General features: G+C 43.6%; 1 protein-coding gene across 1 annotated transcript in view; it reads right to left on the bottom strand.

Annotated features, from left to right (window-relative positions):
* Positions 1–299: 299 nt before the first annotated feature.
* Positions 300–15435, bottom strand: part of LOC106590665 (potassium voltage-gated channel subfamily B member 2) — a 118882-nt gene continuing 103746 nt past the window's right edge. The window contains exons 3-5 of the mRNA XM_045710826.1: positions 4840–5061; positions 4331–4513; positions 300–4076 (exon numbers count right to left, since the gene is read on the bottom strand). Of these exons, the coding sequence (XP_045566782.1) occupies positions 2338–4076; positions 4331–4513; positions 4840–5061 (2144 nt within the window). The 3' untranslated portion in view covers positions 300–2337. The remainder of the gene's footprint in view (positions 4077–4330; positions 4514–4839; positions 5062–15435) is intronic.

Below are 15435 nucleotides of genomic sequence, written 5' to 3'. Positions count from 1 at the left end.
CTTAACTGTAGGCCCCACTAGAACACCTCTAGGCCTGTCTTAATTAACTCTAGGCCCCTCCAGAACACCTCTAGGACTGTCTTAACTGTAGGCCCCACTAGAACACCTCTAGGCCTGTCTTAATTAACTCTAGGCCCCTCTAAAACACCTCTAGGACTGTCTTAACTAACTGTAGGCCCCTCTAGAACACCTCTAGGACTGGCTTAACTGTAGGCCCCTCTAGAACACCTCTAGGACTGTCTTAACTGTAGGCCCCTCTAGAACACCTCTAGGCCTGTCTTAATAACTGTAGGCCCCTCTAGAACACCTCTAGGACTGGCTTAACTGTAGGCCCCACTAGAACACCTCTAGGACTGTCTTAACTAACTGTAGGCCCCTCTAGAACACCTCTAGGACTGTCTTAACTGTAGGCCCCTCTAGTACACCTCTAGGACTGTCTTAACTGTAGGCCCCTCTAGTACACCTCTAGGACTGTCTTAACTGTAGGCCCCACTAGAACACCTCTAGGACAGTCTTAACTAACTGTAGGCCCCACTAGAACACCTCTAGGACTGTCTTAACTAACTGTAGGCCCCTCTAGAACACCTCTAGGACTGTCTTAACTGTAGGCCCCACTAGAACACCTCTAGGACTGTCTTAACTAACTGTAGGCCCCTCTAGTACACCTCTAGGACTGTCTTAACTGTAGGCCCCACTAGAACACCTCTAGGACAGTCTTAACTAACTGTAGGCCCCACTAGAACACCTCTAGGACAGTCTTAACTAACTGTAGGCACCTCTAGTACACCTCTAGGACTGTCTTAACTGTAGGCCCCACTAGAACACCTCTAGGACAGTCTTAACTAACTGTAGGCCCCTCTAGTACACCTCTAGGACTGTCTTAGCTAACTGTAGGCCCCTCTAGAACACCTCTCGGACTGTCTTAACTAACTGTAGAACCCACCAGAACACCTCTAGGACTGTCTTAACTAACTGTAGGCCCCTCTAGAACACCTCTCGGACTGTCTTAACTAAGTGTAGGCCCCTCTAGTACACCTCTAGGACTGTCTTAACTAACTGTAGGCCCCTCTATTACACCTCTAGGACTGTCTTAACTAACTGTAATCCTACTTTATTGTATTCATAGAATTTAAATTCGTAAAAGCTACATTCAGAAGTACACATTGTCAGAGAGTAAATAATATATTGTGTGATATTTTGATGGAATCAAGAAGCAGAGGAGGTATAGTGTTGTATTTCAACCGACCTAATGATTTCTTCTTTCTAAAACCCTATCTCGCCTGCTGAAACCAAGCTGAAATAAATATACTTATTTATTAAGTTGAGGCTAGTAGCTGAAGCGTTTGCCCCGTTTGTCCTCACTGATTACATATTTTGGCAACTACAGTTGTATATCATTTTTTTGAAACATCATTTCCAACGTATATACTAATCATCATTAAGCTGAAGGTCTTTTGAGCATGACATTATTACACTGAAAACCCAAACCAATTATAACGCAAACCTAAGACATTCATGTTTTAACATTGCAGTTCATACATAAATCTCATCAACACAAAAACATGACATAGTCATCAATGGTTTTTACACGTTGCATTTAAACGAAAAGGTCATGATATGTTTGTCATAGGTCGCTACGTTGCAACACCCCCTTAGGGTTCTGGTCTAAAGTAGTGCTCTGTATAGGGAATAGGGTGCCATAGGGCTCTGGTGTAAAGTAGTGTACTATAGGGTGCCATTTGGAACACAAGCCTCTGTCTGAGGTCTGTCAATGCATTACTCCCTTTCTCCTCACATTAGAAATATTTGTACCTTTGGCGAACGTAGATTTTTTTTCTGCCTCTTCTTCTGTGAATTGTCATTGCCTTTGTTGTCATAGTATGTTGAGCGCTTTCAGCAAACTAAGCACCGTCAAATATACCTATATATCTATTTTTAAATGCATGCTTTTTTTTTTTAAAGATAAGCATTTTTCACTGTTGCTAGAAAAAAAGAAACAAGACTGAAATATACATCAGGATTGAAAATGTCCTCCTCTTAAATATGTCCATATGAGTTTCTCGATTTGTGAGCTCCAAAGTTTTAAGTCTGCAAAACTACTGCAGTCTCTGTTTCAGCAATAAACCTCTGCAGTCTCTGTTTCAGCAATAAACAACAACACACGTAAAAGGGACTTGTCATGCCATGCAAAAAATATCTCTTCCACTATCTGGCCCTTTTTCTCTCATCTCACTTTCCTCCTATTTCCTCCCTTTCTTCTCATTCTTCTTCGTATTTCTCAGCAGGTTATTTAATTGTAGTTCCAGTGAGTCTTTTCCCCCAGAGTGCCCCCTACAGTCACATGCTGGTTTCACAGGTTGGGGACATACTGCTTTTCCCGGTCATCAGGGGGATCTCTGGTGTGAACATGTGGTTCTCTGCTTTGTGTCCACTTTGGTTGATGTCGACCTTACCCTCCCCACTCGCCCCTCCCCCCACCATACCCTGGGTGCAGTTCCCCGCCGACGCCCCTCCTGCCGCTCCCGCTGTCTCCATCAGGTTCTTCTCCTCATTGGCCAACCCTTGAGCCCCGAGACTCTGGTCCGGGGTGTCCTCGTCCCCTGGTGGGGTGTCCACCACTACCATCAGCCTCTCAGGGGACAGGGGGAAGATCTTATCTTCTGTGCCCAGGTCGAGGGCCCCTGTGCTGGGGAGGAGCGGTGTGCTCTCCCCCTCAGGGGACTCATCCTCCAGGAGGCTGGAGCTGATGTCCTGGGGTGAGGTGGTGCTGGGTGGCGTCGGGGGGGCTTCGGTGGGGGGGCCCTCGATGAAAATGACCTTTAACCCTTTGGTTCCCTTGACGACAGGGTTGATGCTGCCTCTCAGGGAGTTCCGGATGTTCTCGACAGTTCTGTTGAAGCTCTCTGCGTCGTCTCTGGGGGACTTTGTGGCACCATCTTGGTCATAGGGAACAAACCCATACATCCTGTCTTTGAGGAGGGTGGCATCTTGGGGGCTTTGGATGTCATCGACCCTCGACTCTGGGAGGAGGTCCAGAGACGGAGGGAACTTCCTTCCATATACAGAGCCCTCCCCAAACTCGTCCCTGCAGCTGGTGATGCTATCCACGCTGGGCAGGCTCTGAATTCCTTCACCTTCCTTCAGCAAGGGCTCCATCGAAGAAGAAGAGTGCGGGACTTCCTGCATCTCCAGTTCTATTTTCTGTAAGGTCGGGGCCGAGGCAGGAGGGGACCCTGGGTGCTGGTGCTGCTGCAACTCTGGGGTTGTCGTGGCGGTGAAGGCGGTTGAGGTGCTCATGGTGCTCAGGGAGCAGGAAGTGTTGAGGTTAGTGAAGGACTGAGACCTGGCCATCTGGTTGTACATGGTCTCTAGGTTCTGAGCGTTAAGAAGCTGAGAGGTACCGCCTCTGAATTCGGGGATACCGCCTCTGAACTGAGGGCTACCGAGGTGCCGCCGCTGGTGGCTGCTGCTGGTGGTGATGGTGATGCGGTGGGTGGACCCCAGGAGGATGGATTCGGGGAACGTCTTATCCAGGGAATGAAGACTGGTGTCAGAGGCGGCGCATTTGGGTGTGCCGGCCCAGCGACTGGGGGACAGGTGGTTGTCCAGGCCCACACAGAGTTTGTCCTCTCCTCCTTTCTCCACGACTACATCCATCAGCTCCATACTCCGGGCGAACGCGTCCTTCAGGTTCATGGAGACGATACTACCGTTCCTCTTGGCCCTCTCCAGAGCCTCCCGCCTCTTTATGGCCTTCTCCTGCCTCTTCTGCTCCTTGTAGAACTCGGAGAAGTTGTTGACGATAATGGGGATGGGCAGAGCGATGACCAACACCCCGGCGATACAGCAGAGACCCCCAACTATCTTACCCAGCAGAGTCTGAGGGTAGATGTCACCGTAACCCACCGTAGTCATAGTGATGGTGGCCCACCAGAAGGAGGCGGGGATGCTGGTGAACTTGGTGGCGTCTTCGTCCTTCTCGGCGAAGAAGACGAGGCTGGAGAAGATCATAATGCCCATGGCCAGGAAGAGGATGAGCAGGCCCAGCTCGTTGTAACTCCTCCTCAGGGTGAAACCTATATTAGATTAGAGTAGAACAACTTAAACTGTACGCTCTTAATGAGTCAAACAACAGTGGTTCTTGGTCCTGTTCCTGGGGAACCATATTTTTGCCGTAGCACTATACACCTGATTCCCGTGAATCAATTCATTGAGCATTTCATTGGTGGAATCAGGTGCGTAGTGCTTGGGCAAAAACTAAAACTAGCACCTATTTGGGTCCCCAGGACCAGGACTAAGAAACACTGGGCTAAACAACATGCATACAGACCTAGAGACTGCAGCCCTGTGGAATGCCTGGCCAGCTTCAAAATCCTCAATATTCTCATGATCCGGAATATCTGCACCACACGCCGAACGTTCTGGAACTGTAGAACGCTCTTGTTGGATTCCGTCAGGAAGATGGTGACATAGTAAGGGAGGATGGCCAGCAGGTCAATGATGTTCAGGGGACCTTTGAGACAGAAAGGGAGAGAAGGAGGGAGAGAGCGAGAGAGAAAGCAAGGGAGAGGGGTAGGGAGAAAGAGAGTGGTAAAACAGTTTTTACTTCAACAAGACATTGTACAAGTGGCAGCAACAAGCTGAATTGCGAGTACAACTTACATTTCAACTATAAAAATGGGCAGTATTAGTAACTAAAACACAAATCGAAAGACAAAAGTAATGTTCATCTGTTAAGCAGGCGATGATGCTGCAAAAATAATAAATAAAAATGCTCCGTCGTGAATCGGTCATGTCAGTTCCAGTTTAGTTGAGGAGCGGGTTTAAGCGTATATTTACCTTTGAAGAACTTCCACTTGTCGGGTGAAGAGAGGAAGCGGAGGAGGTACTCCATGGTAAACCAGGCGATGCAGATGGCTTCAACATGGGCCAGCTGGGGGTTGTCGTTGGCCTGGCCGAACTCATCTAGCACCTGGAGCTCTGGCAGGGTGTTGAGGGACAAGGCGATAGTGGAGAGAATTATGAACAAGATAGACAGGATGGCCAGGATCTGGAGAGGAGAGGGAGATGGAGAGCGAGGCAGAGAGAGAGAGAGAGAGAGAGAGAGAGAGATGTCAGTGTAGCTGATGTGAAATGGATAGCTAGTTAGCGGTGCACTAGTAGCGTTTAATCACTGAGACCTAGAAATACTTGTTTTCCAAGGACCACTACTCTGTAAGGTCACTACTCTGTAAGGTCACTGCTCTGTAAGGTCACTGCTCTGTAAGGTCACTACTCTGTAAGGTCACTACTCTGTAAGGTCACTACTCTGTAAGGTCACTGCTCTGTAAGGTCACTGCTCTGTAAGGACTGCTACTCTGTAAGGTCACTGCTCTGTAAGGTCACTGCTCTGTAAGGACTGCTACTCTGTAAGGTCACTACTCTGTAAGGTCACTGCTCTGTAAGGTCACTGCTCTGTAAGGTCACTGCTCTGTAAGGTCACTACTCTGTAAGGTCACTGCTCTGTAAGGTCACTGCTCTGTAAGGTCACTGCTCTGTAAGGTCACTGCTCTGTCAGGACTGCTACTCTGTAAGGACCACTGTCCTGTAAGGACTGCTACTCTGTCAGGACTGCTACTCTGTAAGGACTGCTACTCTGTAAGGACTGCTACTCTGTAAGGTCACGGTCCTGTAAGGACTGCTACTCTGTAAGGACCACTGTCCTGTAAGGACTGCTACTCTGTAAGGACCACTGTCCTGTAAGGACTGCTACTCTGTAAGGACCACTGTCCTGTAAGGACTGCTACTCTGTAAGGACCACTGTCCTGTAAGGACTGCTACTCTGTAAGGACCACTGTCCTGTAAGGACTGCTACTCTGTAAGGACCACTGTCCTGTAAGGACTGCTACTCTGTCAGGACTGCTACTCTGTAAGGACTGCTACTCTGTAAGGACTGCTACTCTGTAAGGACTGCTACTCTGTAAGGACCACTGTCCTGTAAGGACTACTGTCCTGTAAGGACTGCTACCCTGTAAGGACCACTGTCCTGTAAGGACTGCTACTCTGTAAGGACCACTGTCCTGTAAGGACTGCTACTCTGCAGCTTTTGTGATCTGACTGGTATTGCTACTATACGGACGACACGTGTTCAGAGGGTCCGTGGCATAGCACATAGAAAAATGTTTTCATATAAAAGTATTACGTTTTTGGTCCCTAGTTCAAGCCCAGTTCGGAGGCAAGGATAGGGATGGAAGCGCCACTGTTAAATCAGTTGATAAAATCAAGAATACATATATTAAACAGTAGCTATGTGTTCTGACCTTGAAGAAAAAAACTGCAAAACCATACCCCTTTAAAAGTGGTACTATGCGGTCTGTAGCCAGAAAAACACACACACACACACACACACACACACACACACACACACACACACACACACACACACACACACACACACACACACACACACACACACACACACACACACACACACACACACACACCAAGGTGAGATGTAATGGACCATGTAATATCTTATATTTATATGACTTTCCCTTCCATTGTCAATTCATAGTAGGAATACGGAATATAAACGAGTCACAGTCTAACACCCTAGGGAATATAAATGAGTCACAGCCTAACACCCTAGAGAATGTAAACAAGTCACAGCCTAACACCCTAGAGAATGTAAACGAGTCACAGCCTAACACCCTAGGGAATATAAACGAGTCACAGCCTAACACCCTAGAGAATGTAAACGAGTCACAGCCTAACACCCTAGAGAATGTAAACGAGTCACAGCCTAACACCCTAAGGAATATAAATGAGTCACAGCCTAACACCCTAGAGAATGTAAACGAGTCACAGCCTAACACCCTAGAGAATATAAACGAGTCACAGCCTAACACCCTAGAGAATGTAAACGAGTCACAGCCTAACACCCTAGAGAATGTAAACGAGTCACAGCCTAACACCCTCGGGAATATAAATGAGTCACAGTCTAACACCCTAGGGAATATAAATGAGTCACAGCCTAACACCCTAGAGAATAGAAATGACTCACAGCTTAACACCCTAGGGAATATAAATGAGTCACAGCCTAACACCCTAGGGAATATAAATGAGTCACAGCCTAACACCCTAGAGAATGTAAACGAGTCACAGCCTAACACCCTAGGGAATATAAATGAGTCACAGCCTAACACCCTAGGGAATATAAACGAGTCACAGCCTAACACCCTAGGGAATATAAACGAGTCACAGTCTAACACCCTACGGAATATAAATGAGTCACAGCCTAACACCCTAGAGAATGTAAACGAGTCACAGCCTAACACCCTAGGGAATATAAATGAGTCACAGCCTAACACCCTAGGGAATATAAATGAGTCACAGCCTAACACCCTAGGGAATATAAATGAGTCACAGCCTAACACCCTAGGGAATATAAACGAGTCACAGCCTAACACCCTAGGGAATATAAACGAGTCACAGCCTAACACCCTAGGGAATATAAATGAGTCACAGCCTAACACCCTAGAGAATATAAACGAGTCACAGCCTAACACCCTAGAGAATAGAAACGAGTCACAGTCTAACACCCTAGAGAATAGAAATGAGTCACAGCCTAACACCCTAGGGAATATAAATGAGTCACAGCCTAACACCCTAGGGAATATAAACGAGTCACAGCCTAACACCCTACAGAATATAAATGAGTCACAGCCTAACACCCTAGGGAATATAAATGAGTCACAGCCTAACACCCTAGGGAATATAAACGAGTCACAGTCTAACACCCTAGGGAATATAAACGAGTCACAGCCTAACACCCTAGGGAATATAAATGAGTCACAGCCTAACACCCTACGGAATATAAACGAGTCACAGCCTAACACCCTAGGGAATATAAACGAGTCACAGCCTAACACCCTAGGGAATATAAATGAGTCACAGCCTAACACCCTAGGGAATATAAACGAGTCACAGTCTAACACCCTAGGGAATATAAACGAGTCACAGCCTAACACCCTAGGGAATATAAACGAGTCGCAGCCTAACACCCTAGAGAATATAAACAAGTCACAGCCTAACACCCTAGGGAATATAAACGAGTCACAGCCTAACACCCTAGAGAATATAAACGAGTCACAGCCTAACACCCTAGGGAATATAAATGAGTCACAGCCTAACACCCTAGGGAATATAAATGAGTCACAGCCTAACACCCTAGAGAATATAAATGAGTCACAGCCTAACACCCTAGGGAATATAAATGAGTCACAGCCTAACACCCTAGGGAATATAAATGAGTCACAGCCTAACACCCTACGGAATGTAAACGAGTCACAGTCTAACACCCTAGGGAATATAAACAAGTCACAGCCTAACACCCTAGAGAATATAAACGAGTCACAGCCTAACACCCTAGAGAATATAAACGAGTCACAGCCTAACACCCTAGAGAATGTAAACGAGTCACAGCCTAACACCCTAGAGAATGTAAACGAGTTACAGCCTAACACCCTAGGGAATATAAATGAGTCACAGTCTAACACCCTAGGGAATATAAATGAGTCACAGACTAACACCCTAGAGAATAGAAATGACTCACAGCTTAACACCCTAGGGAATATAAATGAGTCACAGCCTAACACCCTAGGGAATATAAATGAGTCACAGCCTAACACCCTAGAGAATGTAAACGAGTCACAGCCTAACACCCTAGGGAATATAAATGAGTCACAGCCTAACACCCTAGGGAATATAAACGAGTCACAGTCTAACACCCTAGGGAATATAAACGAGTCACAGTCTAACACCCTACGGAATATAAATGAGTCACAGCCTAACACCCTAGAGAATGTAAACGAGTCACAGCCTAACACCCTAGGGAATATAAATGAGTCACAGCCTAACACCCTAGGGAATATAAATGAGTCACAGTCTAACACCCTAGGGAATATAAATGAGTCACAGCCTAACACCCTAGGGAATATAAACGAGTCACAGTCTAACACCCTAGAGAATATAAATGAGTCACAGCCTAACACCCTAGGGAATATAAATGAGTCACAGCCTAACACCCTAGAGAATATAAACGAGTCACAGTCTAACACCCTAGAGAATAGAAATGAGTCACAGTCTAACACCCTAGAGAATAGAAATGAGTCACAGCCTAACACCCTAGGGAATATAAATGAGTCACAGCCTAACACCCTAGGGAATATAAACGAGTCACAGCCTAACACCCTACAGAATATAAATGAGTCACAGCCTAACACCCTAGGGAATATAAATGAGTCACAGCCTAACACCCTAGGGAATATAAACGAGTCACAGTCTAACACCCTAGGGAATATAAACGAGTCACAGCCTAACACCCTAGGGAATATAAATGAGTCACAGCCTAACACCCTACGGAATATAAACGAGTCACAGTCTAACACCCTAGGGAATATAAACGAGTCACAGCCTAACACCCTAGGGAATATAAATGAGTCACAGCCTAACACCCTAGGGAATATAAACGAGTCACAGTCTAACACCCTAGAGAATATAAATGAGTCACAGCCTAACACCCTAGGGAATATAAATGAGTCGCAGCCTAACACCCTAGGGAATATAAACAAGTCACAGTCTAACACCCTAGGGAATATAAACGAGTCACAGTCTAACACACTAGGGAATATAAATGAGTCACAGCCTAACACCCTAGGGAATATAAATGAGTCACAGCCTAACACCCTAGAGAATATAAATGAGTCACAGCCTAACACCCTAGAGAATATAAATGAGTCACAGCCTAACACCCTAGGGAATATAAATGAGTCATAGCCTAACACCCTAGGGAATATAAATGAGTCACAGCTTAACACCCTACGGAATATAAACGAGTCACAGTCTAACACCCTAGGGAATATAAACAAGTCACAGCCTAACACCCTAGAGAATATAAACGAGTCACAGCCTAACACCCTAGGGAATATAAACGAGTCACAGCCTAACACCCTACGGAATATAAATGAGTCACAGCCTAACACCCTAGGGAATATAAACGAGTCACAGCCTAACACCCTAGAGAATGTAAACGAGTCACAGCCTAACACCCTAGGGAATATAAATGAGTCACAGCCTAACACCCTAGAGAATATAAACGAGTCACAGTCTAACACCCTAGAGAATAGAAATGAGTCACAGTCTAACACCCTAGAGAATAGAAATGAGTCACAGCCTAACACCCTAGGGAATATAAATGAGTCACAGCCTAACACCCTAGGGAATATAAACGAGTCACAGCCTAACACCCTACGGAATATAAATGAGTCGCAGCCTAACACCCTAGAGAATATAAATGAGTCACAGCCTAACACCCTACGGAATATAAATGAGTCACAGCCTAACACCCTAGGGAATATAAATGAGTCACAGCCTAACGGCCTCACAGCCTAACTCTAGAGTCAACACATGACAGCCCAGCCATTCCACTGCCAGAAGTTAAGATGCGTCTAATCTGAGGTGGTTGATTTGGGATAGACTCTGTCCGTGTCTCCAACGCCACCCTATACCATCACTTAACAAAAATATAACCACAACATTTAAAGTGTTGGTCCAATGTTTCATGAGCTGAAATAAAAGATCCCAGTAATTTTCCTTATGCACAAAAAGCTTATTTCTCTCAAATGTTGCGCACAAATTTGTTTACATCCCTGTTAGTGAGCATTTCTCCTTTGCCAAGATAATCCATCCACCTGACAGGTGTGGCATATCAACAACCTGATTAAACAGCATGACCGTTACACAGGTGCACCTCGTGCTGGGGGACAATAAAAGGCCACTATAAAATGTGAAGTTTTGTCACAAAACACAATGCCACAGATGTCTCAAGTTTTGAGGGAGCGTTCAACTGACATGCTGACTGGAGGAATGTCCACCAGAGCTGTTGCCAGAGAATTGAATGATAATTTCTCTACCATAAGGCGCCTCCAACATTGTTTTAAAGAATTTGAGAGTACGGCAGCAGGTAGCCTAGTGGTTAGAGCGTTGGACCAGTAACCGGAAAGTTGCAAGTTCAAAACCCCGAGCTGACAAAGTACAAATCTGTCGTTCTGCCCCTGAACAAGGTAGTTAACCCACTGTTCCTAGGCTGTCATTGAAAATAAGAATTTGTTCTTAACTGACTTGCCTACTTAAATAAAGATTTTTTTAAAAACAGCCTAATCAATTCTATGCAGAGGAGATGTGTTGCATGAGGAAAATGGTGGTCACACCAGATAATGACTGGTTTTATGATCCAACCCGCTACTTATTATTATTTATTAAAGGTATCTGTTACCAACAGATACACATCTGTATTCCCCGTAGTGTGAAATCCATAGATTAGGACCTAATGAATATATTTCAATTCGCTGATTTCCTTTCATGATCTGTAACTCAGTAAAATCTTTGAAATGGTTGCATGTTGGATATTTCTTTATTTTTTTTTGTTCATTGTATTTAGTGCACTACTTTTGACCAGGGCCCATAGGCCCCTGTAGAAGAAGCACACTATATACTGTAGGTAATAGGGTGCCATTTGGGACAAGCTCTGTGAGATGTATAAGTGACTCTCTGGAAGCCGTCGGAATATTAATGGTATGAATAAAACCGGTGGTGAGGAAGCCGATTTGATTTCATGAGCTGAGAGAGACAGACATTCATCAATGGGAATGTGCTTTTCTGTATGATGAATATAAAGCATGGAGCCTGAGAGAGAGAGAGAATGAGAAGACAGTGGAATGATGAAAATAAAAGAATGATTGAAGAAATGTAGGAGTAAAATAATGAGTAGCGATGTCCCCTTTCTCCAGGGTAAAGACTCCAGGGTAAAGACTCCAGGGTAAAGCCTCCAGGGTTAAGACTCCAGGGTTAAGACTCCAGGGTTAAGACTCCAGGGTAAAGACTCCAGGGTAAAGACTCCAGGGTAAAGACTCCAGGGTTAAGACTCCAGGGTAAAGACTCCAGGGTAGAGACTCCAGGGTAAAGACTCCAGGGTAAAGACTCCAGGGTAAAGCCTCCAGGGTAAAGACTCCAGGGTAAAGACTCCAGGGTTAAGACTCCAGGGTAAAGCCTCCAGGGTTAAGACTCCAGGGTTAAGACTCCAGGGTTAAGACTCCAGGGTAAAGACTCCAGGGTAAAGACTCCAGGGTTAAGACTCCAGGGTAAAGACTCCAGGGTTAAGACTCCAGGGTAAAGACTCCAGGGTTAAGACTCCAGGGTAAAGACTCCAGGGTAAAGCCTCCAGGGTTAAGACTCCAGGGTTAAGACTCCAGGGTTAAGACTCCAGGGTAAAGACTCCAGGGTAAAGACTCCAGGGTTAAGACTCCAGGGTAAAGACTCCAGGGTAAAGACTCCAGGGTAAAGACTCCAGGGTTAAGACTCCAGGGTAAAGCCTATGGCGATCTGATTTTTTTTTCAAGTTTAACTTTATTGAACCTTTATTTAACTTTATTTGAACATTATTTAACTAGGCAAGTCAGTTAATTAAAAACAACTTCTTTACAATGATGGCCTAACCCCGGCCAAACTCGGACAGCACTGGGCCAATTGTTGTGATCTGATAAAGTGAAAATGCTTTATGAAATGAAAAAAAAATACATACAAGGCTGCATCCCAAATGTCATCCTATTCAGGCCCATAGGGCTATGGTAAAAAATGTGTGCCCTATACAGGGAATAGGGTGACATAGTGCTCTGGTGTAAAGTAGGGCACTATGTAGGGAATAGGGTGCCATAGGGCTCTGGTCTAAAGTAGTGTACTATATAGGGAATAGGGTGCCATAGGGCTCTGGTCTAAAGTAGTGTACTATATATAAGGAATAGGGTGCCATAGTGCTCTGGTGTAAAGTAGTGCACTATGTAGGGAATAGGGTGCCATAGGGCTCTGGTCTAAAGTAGTGCACTATATAGGGAATAGGGTGCCATAGGGCTCTAGTCTAAAGTATTGCACTATATAGGGAATAGGGTGCCATTTGGGACACATCCACTGAATAAGTCAGTAAGCAGACCAGGGGAGAACGACTGCCCCATGTCATTGAAGATTTCAAGTTAAAGGCCTACCGGTGTACTGCACGCAATGTTTTCAGAAAGCAGGATCCCGCTTTCTGACGCTTGGTACGACATTGCGTTACAAAATGCCTTGGCATTCTCCTGATTCCATGATGTCATGCACACATTCAAGGCACACAGTGCTTATTTCTTTGAAGGCTTCATTTTATTATCTGTAAACATAGAGATAGATGGTAATTCTATGATTCACCGAATGATATGTTGAAAGAGGAAGTAAAGTACTTTAGGAATATGTTTTCGTTTCAGGCTCCTCCATCTCCACTAACTGAAACTAATTGTATGGATTTTTTTTCTTCTCCCTAATAATAATTTTAAATTAACATCTGTACAGAAAGACTCATGTGAAGGTGAAATTACAGAGGAGGAACTTCTTGATGCAATTAAAGCCTTTAAGGCTGGGAAAACTCCAGGGCTGGAGGGCATACCAGTTGGAGGTAAACCAAAACTTGTATTGATAACCTCAGAGGGCCATTATTAGCATGCTTTAACCACTCCTATATAAAAGATTGATTATCAGACACGCAACAAGGTCTGAAACCATTATTACTGAAACAGGATCCGAGTGGTAAATATAAAGATCCAGTCCAATAAAAAGAAAATGGTGGCCTCTTACACTTCAGTGTTGTGATGCAAAAATCCTAGCTAAATGCTTGGCGCATAGAATTAAATCTCACTCCAATACATTTTTATAGAAAGTTATCAAAAAATAGATAAGATCTTGCTACCATGGAAAGGAAAACAGCTGTCTATTTGTGGAACAATCACCCTGATTAAACTCTTTAGTCATATCACAGTGGACCTATTTGCTTATGGTTTTGCCTACACCTAGTGACCTGCTTTTTAAATTATATGAACAAAAAATATACAATTTTATTTGGAACGGCAAGCCAGACAAAATTAAAAGGGCCTATTTATATAACGAATATGAATTCGGAGGGCAGAAATTATTAAATATTAAAGCATTAGACCTCTCACTAAAGGCATCAGTCATCCAAAAGTTATACTTAAATCCAAACGGGTTTTCTAGTAAATTGGTAGGAATGTCTCATCCTATGTTCAAGAAGGGCCCTTTTCCCCTTTATTCAGATTACACCTGCTCACTTTCGGTTGTTTGAAAAGGAAATAATCTCCAAAATATAGTTATTTTTTTAAACAAGCCTTAGAAAATTGGTTGCAATTTTAGTTTAATCCACCTGAAAAGACAGAACAAATAATACAACAAATATTGTGGTTAAACTCAAATATACTAATTAATAAAAAAACGTATTTTTCAGTGAAATGTTTAAAAATTATAATTTTAGTATAATTTTAGTGAATGATATCATAAATAGGACATATGGAAATGTCCGCTCTACCCAAAATTACAACCAACTAATTGCAGCATTACCACAAAAATGGAAGAGGCAAGTAGAAGGTGGGGGAAAGTAAGGAACTTGTATGTCGGCCCTGTATTAAAGAACATAAATGGTTAAAGAAAAGTGTGATAAATAAAAACATATACCAATTTCATTTAAGGACCAAAAAATGTACAGCTGTGCCATATAAACTGCAAAACAGTTGGGAAGAGATTTTCGATATACCCATTCCATGGCACATGATTTATGAATTGACACGCAAAACAATGCCGGATTCAAAATTTAAATTACTATACAAAATTCTTGCAACCAATAGAATGTTATATATTTATATATATATATATATATATATATATATATATATGTGTGTGTGTGGGATACAATCTTCCCAGCTCTGCAGATTCTGCTGTGAGGAGGCAGAGTCATTAGATCATTTATTTTGGTACTGTCCATATGTAGCTCGTTTTTGGTCACAGTTCCAGGAATGGCTGAAGAATTGCAACATTTGCCTAGAACTAACGCTGCAGATAGAAATACTAATATATCAATAATATAATTATTATTTTAGCAAAAATGTTTATCTTTATTTTACAGTCTGTAGAAGCTATGAGAATAGAAAGGTTCAGTACTTTTGTGAAGCGTCACGGCACAGTTTAAAAATATATGGCAAACAGAAATCCAAAATGGAGGGTGTTAAGAGATAGATGGAAGGAGCTGAAGGGTAGGGCTAATAACAACAACATAACAAATGTAAAACATACGGGGTCTGTAAAATGTATATAGGTTAAAGAAATTTTGTGAAATAACACAGGTACAAATAGAAATCAAACTGGATGGACATCAGAAATAGAGGAAGGACTAAAAACAAACAAAATATAACTATTGTAAAATAGATTGTGTCTGTAAAATGTGTATAAGATGTATAAACTGAAGGTAGAAGCCTAAGTGTTTATTAGTTTACTCCAATTGGGGGAAGGGTGGTAGGGTTTGGGGAA

This window comes from Salmo salar, chromosome ssa29 (assembly GCF_905237065.1).
Source record: "Salmo salar chromosome ssa29, Ssal_v3.1, whole genome shotgun sequence".
Classification (NCBI taxonomy): Eukaryota; Metazoa; Chordata; class Actinopteri; order Salmoniformes; family Salmonidae; genus Salmo; species Salmo salar.
This window is presented reverse-complemented; position numbering and strand designations above follow the sequence as displayed.